This window comes from Drosophila erecta, unplaced genomic scaffold (genome assembly GCF_003286155.1).
Source record: "Drosophila erecta strain 14021-0224.00,06,07 unplaced genomic scaffold, DereRS2 tig00000000-arrow-pilon, whole genome shotgun sequence".
Lineage (NCBI taxonomy): Eukaryota > Metazoa > Arthropoda > Insecta > Diptera > Drosophilidae > Drosophila > Drosophila erecta.
This window is the reverse complement of record NW_020825194.1, coordinates 24,796,451-24,813,975: the sequence shown is the minus strand read 5'-3', so window position 1 is coordinate 24,813,975 and position 17,525 is coordinate 24,796,451. Positions and strand designations below refer to the sequence as shown.

The window sequence follows — 17,525 nt, the reverse complement described above, 5'->3', positions numbered from 1 at the left end:
GCCTTTGGTGACGACATTTCGTGGAGTGCACGGACAATGCAGCGAAATTCCGTGAATATTTTCTCTCATTCGTTTTTATTTTTAAGCACTTGCTGTTTATTTTTAACGGTGTGCGTTCTGCTTAAATTTGCATTGCCACTGTGTTCTATCCTGCGTCTGTATTTATTTTTTATGACTACCAATTCCACTGGCTCCTGCAGTTTTGGCTTTCGTTTTTCGAAATTTGCATTTAATGGCCACCGACAGCTGTCTTAATTTACTTTCACTTAGTGGAACGTTAAACCCATAGATTGCCAAGAAAACATCACAGAAATAGCATTGATTTCTATTTCGTTTGCTTCTAAAAATACTATACAAAATGCTATAGCGAGCTGGCCCAAAAGCAACATTCGTTTATGTCGACTCAATTAGCCCTCGATCGAGTTGGTAGCGGAATTTATGGAAGTTTTAAGTGCTCGAACTCCCTTTCTCGTATTTAATACAAATGCTCGTGTTTCGTATTTGGCAAAGGTCAATTTATGTTCACAGCAAATGTACCTTGACATTTATTTGTGTTTGTGATGCACACATGGCCATGTCCGGAGAAGCAAACAGAGGCACTAAAAAATAGGACAGAAAATGCAATAAATAGGAAAATCGCTTAAAGATATTTTTACTTTTTTCTAGGTTGTTGTTGAAGTGAAGTAAATAGGCAATACTTTTCACAGTTCAGATGTGAATAGCATTTTGTACCTTAAATAGAATGTTTACGTTAAATATTAAATATTTCTTCCAAATTTAAAGCTGCACCTAGTGAATTAAAGTGTATTGTTTATTAACATGCAGCGTATATGTGGTATATATTAAAATATAAACAACGATACATCGGCGCTTTAAAAGGGCGTTCACTTTTCGGCTGCTGCCTTTTCCTTCAATATTTTTGTACATTTTTCCGCGTTCTACTTAGTTTGTTGTTACTGTGGAAAATGCTTTTAGTGTGTCGGTGCGTTGTGATTATTTTGATATATACTTACGAATACACACAGAGCACCCACACTCTGTCACACATTTGAGGTCCGCACACACATGTGCCACCCATGTGCCTCCCCCTCCCTACGCCACTGCGCTTTTCTTAGCACGCTCGTAAAAAAACATTAAAATTCCTTGGCGTTTTTAGATTTTGCGTTTGTTTTACTTTTTATAGCGAAATTAGCTCACTTCGTTGGCGTGTCGACATAAATCGAGATCGAAAGAAACAGAAGAACCTAATTGATTTTTCATTGGTATTCCTGCTTTTATGATTAATCGTCATGGGAAATCTTCCATTCCATTTATTCCGAATGCTCTTTGTTTACGTTACGCAAATGTGAAACTACACGGCACTAAATTGCGAAAAGCCTTCGGAGCTCGTTTTCCACATGTCAGGATTCTTGAAAGACGGACGTTTGTTCGACGCCCCGATTTGTATACAAAGTTGGATTTAATGGCAACTCTTATCTCATTTATGACGAAAAGCGTAGGAACTTGCCTTTGTTTCATTTCCGTTCACTCCGATTGAATCGATTTGACAAAGTCGAAAGTCTAAGAGCATTCATAACTAATGGGCCGCTATAAATAAATGAACTCTACCATGCCATGGATGAGTTCTAAAATAATATTTGAGATTTTGAAAATGAACAGCACATCGATTTTCCGACACACAAGAGATGGCATGTCAATTGGAAAATGCAGAGGCACTGAGAACTGAGCTATGACTCAATCAGAATGGCCCATTAATTTAAGATGCACCGACTTGCTTCTCTACCCAATTTTGATTACATATTTATAAAGGTTCCCCTTGTTTGTACCATAAATGCGATTATAATGTAATTTTAAAGGTGCTTAATTGTATATGTTGATATTTGCACGTTTCTTTAGTGACCAACAAATGTATTACCTAAACTTAAGAAACTGAAATTAAAAAATAATGGAATTGCCGAGCTGATTCAATTTACCTAATGTTTCTCTCCAACATTTTCTTGGTGTTCTTCTTTTCGCATACAAAATAGGACGAAACTTTTGTTGCAAATGAAATTAAATACAGAAAGGAGCAGCACAAAGGAGCAGGCTAAAAACAGCGAGTAAATAAACTGTCGAAACTATTTAAGGCGCTCAAAGAAAACCCATGTAAATACGGCGTCCAGAAAATGTGAGCCATTTGGTTTTACGCAACAAAGAAGGAAAACAGCAAGCCGCTGGGAAAAGAACAATTAACCAAACAGGAAAGGCAAACACGAGCGGAATGTGAAAAGTTTGGACGGAGCGGGAAGTGTAAGACCGAAATTAATATCGAAATATCACAGAAGGCAGCAGGAAAGTCCAGGTCCCGGAGGCGGACAACAAAGCCATGAAGTTTCGTTTGGCAGCATTTTGGCTATTTCTGCTGACTGTTGGCGGCAATCACGAGCTATTAAGCCACGTTCCCCCAATGGGCGTGGCAGCCGAAGAGCAGCCGCTGCACAAAGGAAATGAGCTGGAAAACGCAATGAAATTGCGTGAAACCCCAAAGCAATCGCGGCTTGTCGGGGACATCACGACGACAATTCAGCCGGACTTTCCGGCTTTTCCGGGACGATCAATTGGCCATCAGACGGTGCTACGTGCCAAGGCCCCGCCGCCCAGCTTGGAGCTGCATTTCAGGCAGAGTCTGAACAAGCTTTTCGGCGGTGATGAAACAAGCCACTTGGACCAAGCCAATGCCACTGGCAACACCGTGGTCGCAGTTTTGGCCACCGACGAGCCGTCAACCACTCATCACCCGGAGAGGCGACACGTGGTCCCCGATAAGCTGCAGTACACCCAGGAGATCCAGGTGAAGCAGGGCCGGCTCATGGGCATCACACGTCGCTTCCAGGTGACCAGCGGGCTGCGGCAGGTGGACCAGTTTCTGGGGCTTCCCTACGCGGAGGCGCCCACCGGAAATCGACGCTTCATGCCACCGGGTGAGTGTACGAAACAGTCTTTAACTCTATTTTCAAACAGGAGATTTCTACATAGCTTTTAAGTCACTTTGAACTAGAGCGGTTTTCAAGACCCCATAATGAAATGTTAACTATTATTTGCATAAGTAAAGGTTAGTACAAATGAGTGAAATGGGCCATATTCGTAATATAAGTAACGATAGCGAGCCTGCTGGTGGAATAGCACCTATTTCTATCCTCTTGCCCGCCCGCCGCAGGCAGGAGCACTATTTGTGACCGCAAATATGATGGCAAATTGCCACTTTGCAGCACCAACAGGCCGACCCGAAAACCCAGAAACCCCAAAAACCCCAGAACTCAAAAAGGAGCGGGCACTCCTCCAACAACCGATATGCAGCCGCACTTCCCTGCCAACCTGCAACATCCTGTTGGTCCTGGGAGCGCTGCTGGGCACTTAGAATTTAGCCTGCAATTCAGGCAATTATCGTTGAGCTGGCCCGGCATTAGGCTTTCAGGACTTGACATGTGCCCTCTGTAGCACCGATCTGGCAGGATGTTGGTTATGGAAGCACGTCCCTGTGTGTGGCTTCCTGTCTCGGATGGCTATTATTATTGCAGCTTGTTTTTACAAGGATTGCAGTGTAAGTCCCCGCCTCTCGCTCTTTTATTTTGCCATCTGCTGGGCGATTATGTTTCGCACTTTGTACATGGTTGCATGGATATTTTGCTTGTTTAATTAAGAGTGAAAATTGCTGGTATTATATCTATTTAAAGTTTGCTTATCAAAACACGAGCTTCGTTGCCGTGCCAACTTGTCTGTGAGATTTGAGGCCGCCGAGCTGCCAACACTTCAGCCAACTTCGGGCCTGCATCCTGCCGTTCTGGGCATAAACAGGCCGCAGCTTCAATTGTTGCCACCGCCACTTCCGCCTTCCACTTGCTCCTCCGGCTGCACGTGCTGTGCACCAAGAATATTATTTTCCCACGGCAAGGACATTGTTATTTGTATCAGCTACTAAAATCTGTATGTGCAGATTAGTAGAGATTAAACTTTTAAATCAGATCTGCAGTCATTTAAAAAATAGTAAAAAATAGTTAAAGTCCAAACAGTCGAAGCATATGTTTGCAGTGTTGGCGGCGTCACATGCCTTGGTCCTCCGAATTGCATTACGTGAAGACAATAAATTAACAGCCCAAAGGCTGTCGAAAGTGTTGGCCGCGATTTGCGTGTCGTAGTAGTTTCCAGTTGCAGTTTCCAGTTGCAGTTTCCAGAGGCAGTTTTCAGCTTTCAGTTTGCACTTCGCCGTTTGTCGCGCTGAGTTTATTGAGCACTTCAGCGCCGTGCACTCAATCCGAGAGGACAGCAGCGGCACACAGCAGCAACACATTGCTGCACCGCAGCAACATCAACAGCAGTGGCAACAACGGGCGGCGGAGGGGGGCGGCGCGGACGTGTGTGTCGGGGGAAGTTGTTGTGAGTGTGCCAGGGCAAACAGGCTGTCGCTGATACAACTTGCCTTGAAATTCGCCCCGCAAATATAAGCCAATGCAAATATGCTCACGCTGCGTATGCGTAATGTGTAGAGAGCCTGTCAAAGCAGGGGACATTCAAACCCGTATGCAAACAGAGTCCTGTGCGTTTGTGTGATAGACAACCAAACAAATACACACGTTTTCCATTTCGGCCACATCTTTCTGGAGCCGTTTCCTTTGCCTGCTGCGAAATTTATTAATAACAAAATGCAAATAATGCTCACATCCGCATATTGAATCCGCGTTTGGAGTTTGCTCTTTTCGTCGCATTTTTATGGGCTCAATAACGCGACGAAATGAAATTCGTCCGCTTCGAATGTGTCAAAGTGTAAATGTTGCCTATTTTTCTGGAGCGTCGAGTCAGCAACGAAATTGGAATTGGCATTGATTTGTACCCTGTTTGGGGCATATAAATGCTGTTGTGCTAAAAACATTGCTTTTCAAGTTGTACTATTAATTAAACATGATTGGGATAATTAATCGCAAATGGGTTCAAAGTTCTTTTTTTCCCTCTTTTTTAACGATTGTGCCGTGAAGAAAGCCCAGCTAGTTCGAATTCCACTTATAACTAATGATTTAAATGATTTATTACACGATTAAATGCCAATTTTGTATTAACAATTAAAACACTACCATTTAACAAAGTGTAATCTGCAAAGATTGCCTCCTGTTTATAACGTATAGCGTTATGAGGAGTAGTAACTTTTAGAAAAAAAATAATATGGTTGCGAAGAATCTTCATTTGATAATGTATTTTCGAGATAAAGCATTTCTTTACGCAATAAAATGATGCAATTATTTATTTTAATAATTTTTGTAAGCTAATTTCAAGCTGAGCTAATATCTTCATTGCATTGGCTCGAACTTATGGTAATATTTGCAGAGCTAGCTGTGCGTGCGATTGAAGCCACTTAATTTGCATAAGCCACGGCATTTGCATATCGATCGTCCCTAAATAACCGCAAAACAATCTGAAGCCGTAACAATGCGGTGTCAAAATTTGTAAGCGATTTGCCAATTCTCCACCGAGATGGATTGCCCTCAGCTGCTCTGATTTGTCCCTCAGCATCCCCTAAACCGCAGGAATTTGGGTTTGGATTCGGAAGCAGAGACCGGAGACCGGAGACCGGAGACCGGAGACCGGAGACCAGAGACCAGAGACCAGAATCCGAACTAACTTGACCAAATCGTGGTTGTCCACTCACCGACGATTCTCCGCATCTGCGAGCACGGTTTGACGTTAACTGCAACACCAAAGCGTAACCGCAGTCAACTTGGCCACGAATCGGATCCAGACAGGACCAAATACGGAGCACCGAGTGTCCTTTGGTCTCCGATGGCACTTGTGTGCAGGATGTGCGAGCTCTGTGGTGTGTTTGCTTGTTTATGGCGTTTTCAAGTGCCTGTTGACCGTGTTACATAAATACGGAATTGACTTTTTGGCCACAGCGCTTCGCAAGCCATCGAATGACTGCGAAACAGAGGAGAAAAGCGAAATGTGTTTGGCCACAATGGGTTAGGATGTCATTCGGCGTGACCTCTTTGTCAGTTCTCTGCTGGGGATATTAAATTCTTTAAGAACTGTGCAGCGTTCGCTAGAAATTTAGTTCGTGAAATCGTTGTGCTACCTTTCCTTGCTACTATTGCTGAGTAATAAAAATACTGTTTTACAATAATATGAAAAGTATTAATATCAAAGTCTAGGAAAGAAAATTGGCTGGCATTCTTGTGGGCAAGGAAGAAATTCTACAAGTAATTTACATCGATTCATTGAATACTGTTATACGTAGACTATGTGTAGAACTGTGTAATTGGCTTTTGTTATCCTCTGTGGTTCCAGGTGCCCCACTGCCCTGGCAGGGCTTGAAGATAGCGCGGCATCTTCCGCCCGTGTGTCCTCAGAAGTTACCTGACCTCTCGCCCCACGGCAGTGAAAACATGTCCCGGGCTCGGCACAAACACCTGAGTCGCCTGCTGCCTTATCTGCGGACGGAGAGCGAGGACTGCTTGTATCTCAATCTGTATGTGCCCCATGAAGGTAGGTCCAAAATGTGACGGTGTCGGAGTACTGATAAAATCCCATTAATAATCTCAAATAATCTCATACATTGTGCTTTACTTCAGTTTATCATGTTATGCATTTAACGTGTAGCATTCACTTAATTCACTTAGCCGTCTTATACCCGTTACTCGTTTTGTTGCCATGTGTAAATAAACTATATATATTGTTCATCAGCATCAGTTCGTCTGTCTGTCCGGATGAGCGTCAGAATCTCGGAATCTCGGAATCTCCCAAGTGCATACTTTTGAATAATGACTTCTTCATATTTCTACTTGACTTGCCAGTTACCATCGGTTTGCCAAAATCATTTTAACGCTGCCTACTCTAACGCCCACAAATTATTAAAGAATGCATGGCGATGTTCTAGACACTTTATCTCGGCAGTAAATATTCTTCCAGTGTATTCCATCTAGACACAAAAACTGTGCAAGGGGGGCTATCCTTTAGACTCAATGCCGCCAGAAAGTCCGTCTTCATTTGAGTAACGGGTATCGATAGTAGAGCATAGTCAAAAATCTTGATATAGAAACCTTACCATGAGTAATAGCTTCCCCTTTGAATAATATCACTAAATTAAACTGAATGCAAATTGTATGTTACATTTAGAGCCCCAAAGCACCCCCAAGCAATATGCGGTGCTGGTCTATCTGCACGGCGAGTCCTTCGAGTGGAACAGCGGCAATCCCTACGATGGCTCCGTGCTGTCCAGCTACGGAGAGGTGATTGTGGTCACCGTCAACTACCGATTGGGAGTGCTGGGTGAGTCCCTCCAAGAATTCTGCCTTCAGACTAAACTGACCAGTGGTTGGCCGCTCACAGGATTCTTGCGGCCGAGCATCGATGCGCATAATATAGCGAATTACGCGCTGCTCGACCAGATTGCGGCGTTACACTGGATCAAGGAGAACATCGAAGCCTTCGGCGGGGACAACTCGCGTGTCACTTTAATGGGGCACAGCACGGGGGCGGCGTGTGTCAATTACCTAATGGTATCGCCGGTGGCCTCAGGTGAGTCGGCTGGATTACGACTGGCATAATTCGATGAGAACACATTGTCCGCCCTTCCACCGCAGGCCTCTTCCACAGGGCCATCCTCATGTCCGGATCCGCGATGTCCGACTGGGCCGCCAGCAATCAGTCCCTGCAATTGACCATGCAAATCGCCCATGCCCTCGAATGTCCGCTCAACGAGCACGTGGAGGCGGAGGACGACGATGTCCTGCTCGACTGTTTGCGCCATCGACGGTGAGTAGTCCGCGACCAATTGAATTATTTAGGCGCCAACAACCGCATCAGCGATATGCGGACCGCTTTAAACAGCCGTAATGTCGGCTAATGCTTTCAAAGGTCTACACGGAGAGAAATTAATTTTAAGAGCACAAGAATGGACATCGCCTGTTGCGTATGATTCGTTAGCTGTTTGGCAGCTCATTTGGATTTACAGCTCGAACTTATTTTACTTATTTTCGCTCAGTGCTGTCTACTTCATTTGCACTGGCATCTTCATTTGAATAGTGTTTTGTGTCCTTTGATTCAATTCGCCAGGCCAACAGCATTTGGCGGCTTTGTGACCTGCCTAATGATTCGTTGAATTTACGAGCTTGCAGCACCATGGTGTCAATGAGGCGTAAAGGCCTTTGGGCTCAACTTCCCCATCTAACTTGGCTCATAGGAGCTCGACTAAGCGGGAGTAATGACGATGGCTTAAAATTTGCGTGGCGATTACCAGGAACAGTAGGTCAGTAAAAGGGAAACATCAATTTCGAAGCTGATGGATGACAGGGATTCAGCTTAGTCACTTTATAATTGCTTCATTTTTCAAGTATTTTACAGAAGCAGACTTAATTTACGAATGAATTTGCTGCTACTTTCGCAGGATTTTGCCGTTTTATTCCATTTCTCATTCATTGCCGCATTTCAGCGGCTTATCCTATCAGTATGCCAGTGTCCCTTTCCATTGGAGCACGAGCTTTAAAACACTTAAAAGTAAACGCGACTTAAAACACTTTTTATTTGTCAGCATTTAATGCATGTGGGGCTTACTTCGCCTGTGTGGAAGGAAGTTCATTTGTATGCGCAGCACACAAGGGCGAACTAAAAAACAATTTGCATAGAAAATGAAAAAAGGCGCATGTCACATAATATGTAAAACTACATCAACAACGGCACAATAATAGTAATTATGTTAATTAAGCCAGCACACACTCACCCACAAACTTCCAGCCATTCGAATGCATTCCGCTAACAAACACTGTGAGGCAACAGTCGGTTTTTCCACGTGTGTGTGCGCCTTTGAAACTTTCTACTTGCTTTCTTGTCCTTAATACCAATTGGCACACTAACTTGAAAACCCGAGCCAGAACTTTTGCTGCTGCAATAGTTGGCGTACGACTGTTTTAGGCTACCCCAGTATGGAAAATACAAGGATTCAGCTCCATTTTAAAAACCTAATTTAGAGGTAAATTATCTCGAGCGTTGCACTATCAGTAAACAAATTGTAATACTAAAAATGAATGATACATGAGAACATAATTTTGAAAGAGATTTGAGTTTGCATCAGCTAAGAATTGCAATGATTATCTATAAATGATTTGGAATATATTCTGTGCGACTGCATTTATTTCATATAAAGCATTTCGATCTGCAAGGCCGTTCGGCAAGTAGGAATACCTCAACTAAAGGGTTAGTTTCGAAATGTTTTAATGAATGAGCTAAGCTTCGGTTTGAGCCTGGGAATCGCAGCCTCGTGTGGCAGCTTACTTAAATTACTGAGGAGGGAGTGAATGAGTGAGTGAGTAGAGGTTTAGTAGCATGTGTGCCAGGCGGGGCGAGTGTTAAATGAATGCAATGAATTATGCATGAATTACTGAGCAAATGTGCTCATCTCTTTTACTGCAAAGGCACACAATTCACACACACGCATACTCCCACACCACTGAAACACAAACAGGTAACAACTACTCGTGCAAACAAACGGAGAGTCACAGTCGCATTTGTTTAACCCACTCTCACAAACAGGCATAAGTCTTTGTCTCCGGGTCTTAGGCTTCCTAAATATTTAATAGAACCTCTGCCCGAATCCTGGCCATTGATTTCAATGTGTGCTTTTCCAACTTGTTAATTTATTCAAATTATTTACCTATTTCCCCAGCCTAATGTGTTTGCCTGCCTGTGATCTTTGTTTACTCCTGGCCGAGCTTGCCTAAACTATTGTCTAAAATGCATATCTGAATGCCTTAGATTCTGATTGGCCACTTGGCGTTTAAAAGAGCAATTCATTTCATTAGATTGCACTCTAAGATTGCAGGAACTTTGTAAAGCAAACTTTGCTTGTGCATTTTTGAATTATAAGAGTCCATTCACAGTACAAAATTCATGACATCGGCAAGTATTTTCAAGTATTTTATAACAGTTGTTGCATTCCAACTCGGCCTCATCGCGTATACGCGATGCGGGTCGCAAGGTATATTAAAAATTCATTAAATGAAAAGCGAGCAGATACAGACAGCTTAAGCAGGCCCGGAACTAAAACTATAGCCGTACTAGAGACAAGGCTAAACTGGGGCATAATAAATGTTCGGTTTGCCTGCACAGGATTCGCTGCAAACGAGTGTGTGTGTGTGTGTGTCTTTCCAGTAGCTACATGCAGCCTTAAGGACATCATCAATCTTCGTTCCTGCCACCAGCACACTGACAAATTGTGCATTTCGTTTCCAGTATCCAGTACCCAGCTTCCAGTATCTATGTTTGTGCCACCACACACAAAATAATATATATAGAGAGCACATATTGTGTGTCTAACGAGTTAATCGCAGTTGCAGCTCAACTTGTGACAGTTTTGCACCAGCGGAGCTAATAAGAGGCAACACCAGGGCGGAGATAAACCCTTGCCCATATGAAAATCATAAATCACACTGTTCCATGGCGAACAACTTCGCAGCAGCGACAACTTCGACGATGAAGTGGTCTTTCCGGATCCCGAATCTAGGGGCACAACTCACTTTCCCGGCTGCCAAAATTGTTTTAGCTTCCACAAATTGTCAAAGTCAGAGAAAAACACAAGCGCACGTAGCTGTGGCCGTGCGGTGCAGACTTCAGTCCTAAACTTGGCCAAGTGCCGATAGCCAGGCCCAGGATGACCACATAAGCCAGGCTCATGTGCTGCAGAAGTTTGCTGCACTAGAAAAACAGAAATTCGTTCTTATATAAAAGCGAATTATGGCAATATGCATTGAAACACTTAATTTCTTGATTATAAAATAGGGTTTTTAGTAATCATATCTTTTGATTATGTGTATATGAAGCATTACCTATACTTGAGCGCATAAACTTGTTTCTGCTTAACCAAAAAGCAATTGTAAACTTCCATTTTTTGAAAGTGTCTCCCAGCTTAACTTCTTTAAAGAGCGGGCCAGCTTTATTTGGTCTCGAAAGTGTTTGATGGCATTGCATCGATTGCTGCAGTCAGCTCTTGGCTTAAATGGATTACGATAATGTCCCTCTTCAATGGGATTCGAAGGTGTTGAGTGAATTAACACACACATCCACCGACAGATGGCAATTTTCGGAATTTTTTCGGGCTTAGCATGTGAATGGGTGCCAGGCATCCTTGGCATCGCATCCAATTGAATTTCTCCCCCAGATCTGCTTTTACTCGGGTTTTATTCAAGCGTAGAGGACGGAATGATTAAGAGTGCCTGGGGTTTTAATGCAGCCGCATTCCCAGAATCATTGGCGAAAGGCGGACCAAATATTATGACTGTGGACTTGGTTCGGTCCAAGGTTACTCCGAGTTGAACTGAGCTGAGCATGCGGATTGTTCATTTGAATTTCAACTCCGAGCACTTCCACCTCAGCTGGCTGGTTCATTTCTGCTCTGAATTTCCCAGATAACAACTGTCCAACTCCGGCGGCCAAAATATTCGAGAATTCTCCTTTTCTCCCCCGATTGTTGTGGCTATATTTTTTGTCGATTTTGTCGATTTTGTTGGTCCTTTTCTTAATTTGTGCCAATTTCTGTGCCATCGACACTTCAGCCGGAGCTCTGGCATGTGGATTTTTATGCAAACTATGCCAGAAATGGCACCCAACTGAACCATTTTGCCACTGCAATTTTGTATCAATACGTGGGTGCGGTGGGTTGGCCCGAACGAAGGCCAAACGAGCCAGCCAAGCGGCTAAAAAGAGCAAAAGCGTAGATATTGCAGCGAACGGAAATGCTTTGCAGCAAGCGCAGCTTCAGACCAGAAATCGCAGGAGCATTCGGTATGTGAGCTGATTGTATTTCATATCCACGTGGCTTTTTTAGGTCGGAAAATAGGTTGGGTTCCCCTGTTTGTATTGGCAAAACGCACACATCATAAATACGAGTGTAAGTCCCTACGAGTGTGTGCGTGGGAATTGGTTTGCATTGCGGCTCTATTATGGCTTTGAATGGGTAAAATACTTTACGAAAAAATCCATAACTTCAGGAAGTAACACAAGTGCCAGTGATAAGAGCACCTACGTTGATGGAAGGCATTTGGTTAGTTGGAAAGAAAATGTAAATATGTGAAAATGGGAAACCTCAGAGCTCCAACGCTTTTATTGGCTGGGCTTAGAAGTTATCATTTTGGACACGTAACTTAAGAAGACGTTTGCGTTTAGGAATTGCAAATTATTTCAGGTCTTAAATTCTTGTTGACTTAGCAATCAAGCTGCAAGACTGAAGTTATTCAGTGTGAAAATAGCCTCTGTCTGGTTTTATAAAACGAAAAATGTTGTGTAATATTGGCATTGCGCTTTGAAGCCCTGCACAATTCTTAAATATTACTTGGATCTCGAATAATGAGTAAAGTCCTGTCCATACTTATTTTTTAGAGCTCCACGCGGACGCTCCTAATCTTCTGCGTAGTAATTTGGCAATGCCCTTAAGGCCATATGTGTATCTTGTAGGCCATCTCGTTTGGCTTTATGGGGCCACGTGTGTGCGGTACGTGCGAGTTACTGTCCGGCAACAAATCACACATAAAATTTATTAGAAATTTCAAATCAAAGTGAAAAGTGACCGCTGTCAGCCAGCGGAGCGTTTTCAGACCCTTTAGAAAGTACATATCCATCTACTGCTACATTTATACCCAGCTCGTTTGTAAGGCCTTTTAACGCATTTTTGGCGCTCTTGTTTCTTTGCAGCTACCAGGATATCTTGCACATACCAACGGCGCTCACACAATTTTCAACATCATTGGGTCCAATTGTCGATGGACATGTAATACCAAATCAGCCGTACAAGGTCATGGGGCATTATACGGAGCACTTCAGCCGGTTTGTTAAGCAATTCCCCCCTTCCCATTTTTAGCCATTTTACCCATTTCTACCCATTTCTACCCATTTTATCCATTGCGATTGCTTTTCCCTAACCTAGGGAGCCTTCCCAACCATTGCCAATTCCTTTGCGTTTGATATTTACTGGTGCTCCGTGCTTCGGGGAGCTGTCAAACACTCCCTTTCATCCGCTTTTGGCCCGGACAGACAGCTCACCGGACTATTTATTGTGCGTTACTTGATTAGGCGTCTGCTATTTCTTTCTTCGGTGCATGTGTTTGCCCTCAGGTGAAGTCAAATCGTGTGTGAAAATCGGGCCTGGGGTGAACCATTTAACGCGACGATTTTGCGTTGGCGTTAGCTCAGCTATCATCAAGCAAATTACGACTCGAAAAACATCCATTTCAACATCCGTTGCGCCCATGTTTGGTCCATTTCAGATGCTCGGGACTCCAGACACTATTTCGGCACGGGAAATGGGTTCAGCTGCGGTCATAGCGAAGGTGAAACACTGAAAACCAACAGTTATATTGATTCTGCATGGAGAAAAATGGATTCGATTGAATTACATGAACCTAGAATGGTAGCATTTATTTTATTACAACCTTAAATGGTACTAGCAAAATCACAGGGCCGTCGTTTAATATAGCTATCAGATCACTTGGTGCTATTTGAAAGCTGCTTTTTCCAGCTTCGAGCTTAAATATTAGACACTTGAATTTTCGACGTGTGCCAAAATCAAATTAAATAAGCCTAATACAAATAATGGCCTGGGTCGCATCAAAGAGCGGCTTTGAGGGATTGGGCACCGTCGCAACGGGCCCTTCGAAATTACACCCGTCCATCAATCAATTGGGCAACAAGTAATAACTCAACTCCGCGCAGGACTCCGGACTCCGGACTCCTCAGCCGGGATTCCCCATTCCGGTTCCCGGAGGGCACGTGCTGCTCAGCCATTCAGTCAACCTAACACGGTATAATCTAATAAAATGCGTGATTAATTTGATTTTAATTGTTATCCTTTTGCAAGTCAAACGTGTTTGACACGCAGTGCCGAGAAAAATAGAATAATAGCTGCCAGGAAGAGCCATTAATTACGGCAAACAGCCCGGGTTCCGGGCGCAGAGAGGCAGGTCACGGTTCAGTTGGGAAACTGAGGTGGAAGCACGTTTCACTCGACCGGTAACCCCCGGTCCAGGTTGGGCTTTTAATCACCCTAATCAGCGATGACCAAGAATTAAAGCCTTCCCAAATGAGTGAGGTTGTGAGGTTCCCGGAGGAGCGCAGGAAAAGTGGTCCTCGAGCACGCTCAAGTGTCCAGTTGCGAATCCATTGGCAGCTCCATTCAATTTAGCAAGTTTTGCAGCAGCTTTGCATTTACTTTTATGGGGGCAAACTTTCCGGCCCAACTTGGCTGGAACTTTTAATGCCATGTCCACGGCGCAACAGGAAGACAATGCCCGGCTGCTCGCTCGAGGGCCTCCCCAGGGTGGCGGCCTGGTCGGGATCCGGTCTGGATCCCTGGAGCTGGCCACACAGCGCTCTCGTAGACGAGCACCAGTCGCACCATTTATCAGGCGGCGTAACAAGTTACGCCACAGGATCGAGGACTCGTTTTATTTTAGTGCTGTTCACTGCGTTCTATGGGATTCATTGGACTGCTGCACTGAGCGATGAAAGGTTGTGTGCATATTGATTACATAGCTGGAATCAGTTGTTTTAAAATAGATTACCTTTAAGCCTGCCTGTTAAAGCCCGCGTATGGCTAGCATATCAAACAAAATCACTTTAAACTTAACTTTCCATTGTCCACACTGCGTATGAGTGATAAAGCTTGTCTCCTTTTCTGTGCACTAGGTTTCCCAAGGATTGCCTTTCAATTTGGTCATATACATTGCCTTAACCCCTGTAGTAACACCTTGAGTGGACCAAGCTGCACCTGCTTTTTGCAGTGCACAAAAGTACACAAGCTGTGCATGTTCTCCACCGTCTCCACCGCATCATGCCCTCTCTCTCACGCCGTTCTCGCTGTCTCTTTCAGTTATGATTTATTATTCGGCATCACGGAGTCAGAATCCTATCACACACTGGCCGCATTAGCACTCGAGGAAGGATTACGTGAAAATGAACGCGATAATTTATTGCGCTTCTATATGCAGAGCCGCTTCGATGTACGCCCCGATTTGGCATTGGCTGCCACGCTGAAGAAGTAAGTGAAATTTATGCTCCATTTTATGACGGTGGGCAATGCAAATCCGGCCAGCCCGCGGCCCGAAGCCGTTTAACTTACTGCGCATTTAACATAGTTGCCGGATTGCGAGCGATCCGATTGACTGGTTTGCATGGGTGTAGGACACGGCCCTATCGTTCATCTCAATTAGAATTGTTTATGTGGGGCAATTTGTTTGCTAAGTGCCGCGGATTAGCGACGCCCGCCTGGAATGTCGGTTAGGCAATTTACTTTACTCCGGCATTGACGTCATCGGAAGCCAAATTGGCTTTAAGGTTTAATTTAAAGTGAAATTTATTCCGTGCGGAAATGTGTTTGAAAGTAGTCGGGCAGGCTCCTTGGAGCAGCCACCATAAATTATAATAAACGACTGTCCCAAGTGATCCGCAGGAGAGCACTATTATGTCATCAGCTGGCTGCTTATTACTTTGAGCTGGTTTCGTTCCCGCGGGTCTACATTACTCCGTTCATTTGGGGAAAACAATGCCACCGACTATCTCATTTTCGCAGAACTTGTTCCGCCTCGTCCTGCTGCTGGACCTGTTCCTTCTCTCTTCCTGGGAAAGTTTTATATGCAATAAATAAATTGCACAATGCACAGCAGTGACCTCCTGGCACTAGGGGAAAATCCCACCCACCGACGTCCATTGAATGTCAACGTTTCTTGCTCCAAAACGGGCGTCCTGAGCTCCCTTTTCGGTGTCATCCCATAAAGTTATTTGCACAAAAGATGCAATTGTTTCTAAAGATGCCCACCAGGGATTATAAGCGGAATGTCCAGACGATGCCACATGTACACTGAAAATCCTTTCGGGCCGACAACGAATGTTGTGCGTGCTCTTCAGATTCTGAGATTAAGTAAACAAAACACCCTTTAAACTCCAACTTAAATGGAGTGTATAAATTGCTCAATTTAATAACAATTTTTTTTCGGAAAGGAGGTGGTTTTACTGTCAATAGAGTTGTCTTTCTAACTTAGTTTATCGGTGTTTAATAAATGAATAAAATCACTTTTGGTAGATACTTTTTAATCTTTGTTTAAAGTGCTCTATATCATTATTAAATTTATTATTAAGCTATAACTGACTTTCTAAAAAGAAAATAAGTTAGCAGATAGTTCAACTAATACATAAGGTATGGTAATATAACATTCAAGGACTCTTCCACGATCTTAAATGTATCTTTTCGGGTAATTGGCATGCAGATATTGAGTTTGTTCGGTGATATCTTCAATCAATTTTACGAAAGCACTTTCAGTATCAGTCCAGAACCAGTTCGGTACAAACTGGGCTACCAACTTGGAATACCCCTCGAGTGGCGGAAAGTGGTCCAAAAACTATCTAAGCTGCTGGCATTCGCCTGGAGCGGATAACAGCAATAACACCCGCAGCAACAAAAACAGTAACGGCTTGAAAGGCAACAACAGCAGCCATAAGAATAAACAACAAAACAACAAACAAATAAGCAAAAACACAACGACAACTGAGCGAAAAAAGAAGGACAAACAAACGATTGAAAGGAAGCCCACACAATCAACAACAGATGCGCTTTTTCACATACGAATAACTGAACATGGAAACTCTCCAGGGGAAATTGTTTTGTATGGGGACGGTGGGCGGTGGGCGGTGGGAGGTGGGTGGTGTTGGGTGGGTGGCTGCAGGCATGTGGTGTGTGGGCGCGGCAGTGGAAGTGCCAGCCTTTCAGGCTTTGCTTGCACATATTTGGCGCTTTCCACTGCTCTCTTAACTGCATCCCAGTGGCAATGCTTTGTTGTCCGTCATTGAATTAAATGGCGGCCCAAACAGCACTGGGACTCCAGGACATCGGACATCGGCCATCGGGCATCGGACATCAGGCAGTGGAAAACGTACGGAAAACGTAGTCAGTCATTGACGGACAGCCGTGCTTGTGCTTCGTTTTATTTCATTTCGACTCCTGACTTTTTTCAAGCCTGGGTGTCTCTCAAGTTGAAAGATAGGTGAAGGGGCACATTCCAGGTCCTTTAGCCCGCACTCGTCTGTTGATCAAATGTTCAACACGACACCTTTGACAATCAAGCGCCGCCCGCAGGTCCTGTATGTCCTGCACCTACTTCAATCCGGTTATTCAAATGGCGTACACTTTCAAGAAATGAGCCTGCGATGTAGATCAAATATCTCAATAAGGTGTAATATTGTCAAATACCAACAGCTAATAGAACGGCCATTTTTAAGAGACTTGACACTAGTGTGCAACTAATATAATGAGCTTACATCGGTACTGAATATGCGTAGTATAGCATATGTAGTATATTATTAATAAAACAAACACAAAATCAGGTAAATCACAACAAAAAATAAATGTCGTTTCCGATCAGTAGTATCCATATGTATGTAAATTTGTTTACATATATTTAAAAAAAATTACTATTTTAGTTCCCCGAGTGTCAGATACCAATATTTTCTGGAATATCGGTAGA

General features: G+C 43.7%; 1 protein-coding gene across 1 annotated transcript in view; it reads left to right on the top strand.

The window, feature by feature from the left end:
- Positions 1-17,525, top strand: part of LOC6553311 — a 37,159-nt gene that overhangs the window by 1,874 nt on the left and 17,760 nt on the right. The window contains exons 3-9 of the mRNA XM_001979172.3: positions 2,028-2,960; positions 6,313-6,510; positions 7,141-7,293; positions 7,354-7,542; positions 7,608-7,779; positions 12,706-12,837; positions 14,879-15,046. Coding sequence (XP_001979208.1) covers positions 2,366-2,960; positions 6,313-6,510; positions 7,141-7,293; positions 7,354-7,542; positions 7,608-7,779; positions 12,706-12,837; positions 14,879-15,046 — 1,607 coding nt within the window. The 5' untranslated portion in view covers positions 2,028-2,365. The remainder of the gene's footprint in view (positions 1-2,027; positions 2,961-6,312; positions 6,511-7,140; positions 7,294-7,353; positions 7,543-7,607; positions 7,780-12,705; positions 12,838-14,878; positions 15,047-17,525) is intronic.